The 6,056-nt window shown below is 37.2% G+C and overlaps 1 protein-coding gene across 2 annotated transcripts in view; it reads left to right on the top strand.

The window, feature by feature from the left end:
* Positions 1 to 2,363: 2,363 nt before the first annotated feature.
* The window catches only part of LOC140245376 (m-AAA protease-interacting protein 1, mitochondrial-like), a 42,724-nt gene continuing 39,031 nt past the window's right edge, over positions 2,364 to 6,056 (top strand). For both annotated transcript variants that reach the window (XR_011902329.1, XM_072324951.1), the window contains exons 1-3: positions 2,364 to 2,901; positions 4,064 to 4,135; positions 5,010 to 5,136. Coding sequence is in view for 1 of the 2 variants with exons in the window: in XM_072324951.1 (XP_072181052.1) it covers positions 2,470 to 2,901; positions 4,064 to 4,135; positions 5,010 to 5,136 (631 nt within the window). In the remaining variant the exon portion in view is untranslated. The remainder of the gene's footprint in view (positions 2,902 to 4,063; positions 4,136 to 5,009; positions 5,137 to 6,056) is intronic.

Raw genomic sequence — 6,056 nt, 5'->3', positions numbered from 1 at the left:
CAACCATTACTTATTTCGGTAAAAAAATAAAAATCGTGATTTTTTACATTCTTTCAAATTTTGTGCTAAAAAAGGCATTTTTCGGCAAAAACGCGCTTGACATCCGGCCGTACGCTAAACTTGAGTATTTTTGCAAGACTTTCAGCTGGAAAACTTAGCATTAACAAATTTTGCCGTCCAAAGTAAAAAAAATCGTCTTGGCTGGCCTACTATTAGGGTTGATCCACAGGTCTGGAAGTGAAGTGCCAGAGGAGTTAGGAATCTACCTGTTTAACTCAAGATGTCTAAAATGTAAGGGAGGGAAAGAATAAATAGACCCCAAAATGCGCTTTCGACACTTAAGAAGGAACTGCAAACGCATAGATTTTCGTGGTGCATTTATTATTATTTTCGCGTATTTCGCGCTGTACTTTTGTTAACCCGCGAATGATAATTATATATGTATATATATATATATATATATATAAAATTATCATTATATATGAAGAGTTTGTTCGCAAAAACCGATAAGTCCATTTTTGAAGATTTTAAAGTACGGTCTCTGTCACAAAGTACAAAATAATACCTTTTAAAAGATATATTGGTCACTACATGAAAGGTACATTTTTTGAAGACATGGTCAAAAGAAACAAAAATTTTCTTATTATTCTCTTTATTTTTCTTGACCTTTAATCGCACATATCTCAATTTGGCAAATATGGACTTATCGGTTTTTGCAAACGAACTCTTCATATATATATATATATATATATATATATATATATATTTATATATACATATATATACATAATTAATATATTTATATATACATATATATATATACATATATATATATATATATTTATATATACATATATATATATATATTTCGCCGCCTTGCGCGAAAAGTTAATTGCGCGAAAATATCGACATTTAGAGTATAGACCTATTAGAATAAATTGTCTGATTGTAAGAAACAGGAAATTTATTTTGAGAACCCTCAAATGTGAAAGTGCCATCTTTGTCGGATTAAAAGGTCATTGCACTGTGCATTCGAAACAAAAAGTCTCTACGCCTAGTACATCTCTGCCAGCTATCCTTTTCTTTTTAACAATTAATGTAGTTTGTACTGTGCGCTATCAGTAAAGATCATAAAGACTACTTAGAAAGAATATGATTCGGAACTTTTACAAATAATTCTTTTTCGTGTCGATATTTTTCAATTCATTCACATTTTCCCAAGAGTTGCAGGAGCAGCTGTATATCAGCCTGCAGACCGCCATGTGACGGTCCTTTGTGATAACCTGATGCCTTGATATCTTATCATTAAACTTTTGTGTATTGATTAATTTATTGGTTATCAGTTGTCAATTTATTTTTCATGTATTCATCTGTTCACATGATTTATTATCTTTTAATGTCGATTTGTCTACCTATCAACATAATCATCATGCAATACTAATTACTGAGCATGCATCACAAAACCAACAAAAATCGCACTCACTGATTTTGTGTGAGGATCAGAACAGGTACCTAGTCAATGCTGAATTTTTCATTTTTGTTTTCTAAAAGACCCCCTCTGGATCCGCCACTGCAGTGTAAAGTCAAAGAGTAAATCAAAGTTTATCAGACGAAAATCACTTCTGGAATGGCTGAGACATCAAAGAGCAAAGTAAAACCAAGTTATCATGAATAGTGAAGGGTGGGTCCCACCTTTTAATTAGGATCGCTCTGTTTTGGATACCTCAAGTGCCTTTACTAAACCAATCTTAATCAGAGAACGTTGCATTCCTCTTGGAATTACATGCTCTTTCATATTTCATGAAAGGTTTCTCATTATCTCACCAAAGAATGTTAGAAACCTGAAGTAAGGTCTCAACAAAAACGATACGATACCTTTGATTTATAACATTCTTTTCTCTTTATATTTATATTTCATTATTAGGCCCTATATATCAAAATACAAACCTCAATCTCGTCCAGTATTCGCTTCCTGCCGATGTTTGGCTATGAGAATCATTTTTTCTGTTGCTTTGTTGTTTAAATTTTCGTTTGGTCTGGGTCAATAATTCTCCTGCATATAACTGTACCTTGAGTATTCATCTTGAACGTCTTGTCCTGGACAATGTATAGCTGTGGTAATTGCTATTTTCTGTCTTGTGCTCTCTACGTTATTCGTGTTTTCCATTGTTGTTCGACAAAAAAAAAAAAAATGATTTCAAAGAAGCGAGTACTTATTGCTGCCCTCAACGTTACTTCTCTGCACACGTTCGCCCACCGCACCGGGCAGGCTTGTAATGGGTGCATCGTCAGCAGCGGCAGCGGGAGCGCGGCGGGCGATCGCGTAGGGCTGTGCGCGGTGCGGGACGGTACGGTGTTATGGCGTTTAGGAGCTTGTGTAAGTCCGTCGTTTGTAGGTGAACGAAGAACGCTGACCTCGCAGAACTGAACGACTTCAAGTAATCTGAGTGATAACGTTGTTTCCGAAAGATGCAGAGAACACACGTATTGAGGACCTACTTTGCGTCATCGAATGCTGCATTTGTAGATGTGAAACCATGTGGAAGAAGAACATTTTCTGTCTTTGTGGCGAAACCACAGAAACAAGGACAACACAGAACTGAACGCGTGGGACCGTGGGGAAATCTCTCCAATCCTGTAGATGCTGTATCATCGACAGTCACAGGAATAAACGTTAACGTTAGAGCTTGCTTCGGCTGTGATTTAAGACTGCATCAAAATCGAAGGCACTTCAGTACCGGCCAGAATGATGGCGACAGTAGCGCGGGAAAAGTCAAACCGGTTTTTGTGGCGATACCCAATCCAATTAAGGTTATTAGGAACAAAATATTCTTCTGGATGATTCGTTCATATTTTGATCCCGATTTCACGATAGACGAATTCACAAGAGGTGCTTCACAGGTAATTTATGAACCCTTTCCTGTTGGCAGTTAAAAGTTTGGAAAAGTCTCCAATATAATCAGTGTATATGCTATCATTATGACATTAGGATTGTTCCCTAATTTACAGAAAATTTCAGCCCAACCCACCTCCTTTTATTAGAGTTCACAGATTGTAACAGTTGGATGGAGTACTACTAGACTCTACTAGCTTCTTTTCCAACGTTACTAGTCTACCTTAATAACCCCAGCGCGGGGCGCTGTAACTAGTAACTTGGTATGTGTAGTGTGTTGGGGTGACCTCTAGCTAGCCTAGATAGATTCTATCTAGATAGCATATAATTTACAATGTAGCTGTAGTGACGTACAATTATTACATTTGTCTCATTTACATATACATGTAAATTTATAATGTGATTTGGAAACTATAACCAGCAACCCAGCAGGACTCTCTGATCTTAATTTGATAGTATCCATGGCATAACACCTTAAATCCACCCCATCTCCAACCCTTGCCCCATCCATATCCCAGTGTACTAGACTCTAGTCTCTACCCTACAATTTCAGATAGTTTTGTGAATCAATCGTTCTGGGTGTTCAAAAGCAAGGTCCAAGGATCTCGGTCTTACCTTAGTTTCACAGATGCCAAATGATAAAATATTTATTCTTTTACAAATGCATGAGTATTATTTTCCTCTAACAAAATTACAAAATTAATGAAGGACAAGGATCCTGCAAAAGAAGTGCAGAGTGGGCTATTTGGAATTTCACAATTGAAAGCAAGCAGTGATGATACAGAAAGAATCTTCAGACACAGGGGGACAGGTATTGAATTGAAATAGCAATAGATTTGAATTTATAAATAATGTGGAACATTGGTTGCAAAATACATGTACATGTACATGTTACGTTTTCACCAGGATGTAATAAACAGTGATGCCAAACAATACTAACAGTACACTGTAACATTAACACTTCCGGGTTGCTGTTAGTGGTTGGTAGGAAGCCTTGCATTGCTCTTCTTTGCATGCTTAAGATGTGTTTTCATACCTTCCACACCTTTTTTTTTTTTTCCTTTGCATCTTACAATACGAACAAATGGGGTGATGTTCATCATTTTTTTTTTTTTTTTTTTTTTTTTGCATGCGTGTACATGGTGTCTGATTTATTTCTTCTCTATTCAGGCTCTGGTGACAATCTCACAGCAGATAGCAGAGGGAGCTCTGCAAAACCTTGAAGGACTTCTATCTCCAAAGGTGAAAGACCGGGAACTAAAACAGCTTTTAAACAGGCCTGGGGAGAATCCCTTTTTTAAATTTGGGGTTTCCCCACTTACCAGGGGCCAGTACTGATATTAAATGATTTGGTGCAAATTATTTCACAGTTTTTGTGCTTTATTTTGACCCCTTGTCTCAGGGAGGTGGAATAAAGTAGTTCCACCTCCCTGCTTGTCTGATGATTATACAAACGTGCACATATTTTTTTCTATCCTTCATGTTCTATAGTCATCCTCATGTTGTCTTCTCAGTTTTTTTTTTGTATAACTTTTATTTTTTTGGTCATAAATCTGTAAATGTGATTGTCTAGATTGTTGTACCTGTACTTTTCAATGAGTAAATGAATGCACGATAGCAGAAAAAGCAAGCCTGCTGATCATTGACATGGAAACTGCATCCAAATTGTTTAAACAACATCTGTAAGGGTAATTGTGACAACTTTAACAGCTCGGTCTTCTAACTTGGAAGTGGCTGTCCTCAGCATGAAAATCAAACCTTTGTGATTACATAAAGTATCAAATGTATGCAATAATACATGTGGATGCCATCACCCGATTGAGATAATACATTGTATTTAGGAGAGAAATTAGCATGCACATGTTACTTACAAACTGTACATTTTGTGTCTGTCCTGGGAAGGTACGTGTATCTGGTCATGTGGTACATTGCATAAATTTTTGTGTGTAGAGGTATATAAATACAAAATGGGTATGAAGCAATATAAATTGGTATACTCTGGTTGCAATTGCAATGCAAGCGAGGCTGTCAAACAGTTATTTGTATAGTGCAGTAGACTCTTTTCATTAAATGCTATTTCTTTTACTGGTACAATGTATGTCTTTCCTCTGAACAGCTCCTTCGAGAACTGGAGTCAACGTGCCAGAATTTCAGTCTGAAAGAAATGAGTTCCATATCAGTCAACATGGAGGACATCCTCCATAGTTTTCCTCATGACATCACAATCCACTATGACGACAAAGGTGAGATCCCATGTGTCACTCAGCACACTTAAGTGCATGTGCATTGTCTTAGGCGAGTGTATTTTTCTGTTTCCATAGTTGGACCTTAATTTTGTTGTAACCCTTTGCCTGTGTGATACAGATACAGTACTTTAGTTTGTGGTGTTTGAGCTTTATAGGAAGGTACAATATTTTTAAGGCTATGAGCCAAACTGAAGACTCTTGAACCCTCTTCATAATTATGCTTGGGTACCTACACAACTAGCCAAGCATTTTTTTTTTTTTTTTTCAATTGAGCATATACAGTTTTATTGCATTTGATAGTTGTACAACTTAATTTTGTGTGACAGTGTCTCAATCTCACAAATGTAAGTTCAAACTGTAGGATTAAAGGGATCGAGTAGTCTGTATTCACTGGCAGTTAGTTTTTCAGACATTTTGTGGAAATCAGGGAAGTGTGCATGAAGCCCAGTAAGTGTAGAAGTACATAACATTATAATTATTGAAAGTTTTGGTAATGTGGCTGTTGTTAAATTTTGCTACAATGCTGTGACATAGGGGAGATATAATTATTATGTTTTGGATTGAATGCATTTTTCAAGGAGATCATATATTGATCTTGATGTAAACTGTTTATAATGTCAGAGATTTTTTTAATTTGTTTTTTATTCCACATTAAAGAAGGATGAAGGCAAAACTTGTATATATAGCATTTCTTCTATCACACTTGTATGTGAGTGATTTTGAGAGTGATACAGTCAGACCATTAAGTTATGTTACTCCCGCACGCACTGCGCACGGGGCTGCTTCGTGCGGCTGCGTGCGGTTTCGCACGGGTGCGTGCTGCTCCGTACCATTTCATACGGCCTCGTGCGGGTGCGTGCGCTTCTGTACGCCCCCGTGCGACCCCGTGCGACCTCGTGCGCCTCCGTGCGGCTGCG

Source organism: Diadema setosum, chromosome 22 (genome assembly GCF_964275005.1).
Source record: "Diadema setosum chromosome 22, eeDiaSeto1, whole genome shotgun sequence".
Taxonomy (NCBI): domain Eukaryota; kingdom Metazoa; phylum Echinodermata; class Echinoidea; order Diadematoida; family Diadematidae; genus Diadema; species Diadema setosum.
This window is presented reverse-complemented; position numbering and strand designations above follow the sequence as displayed.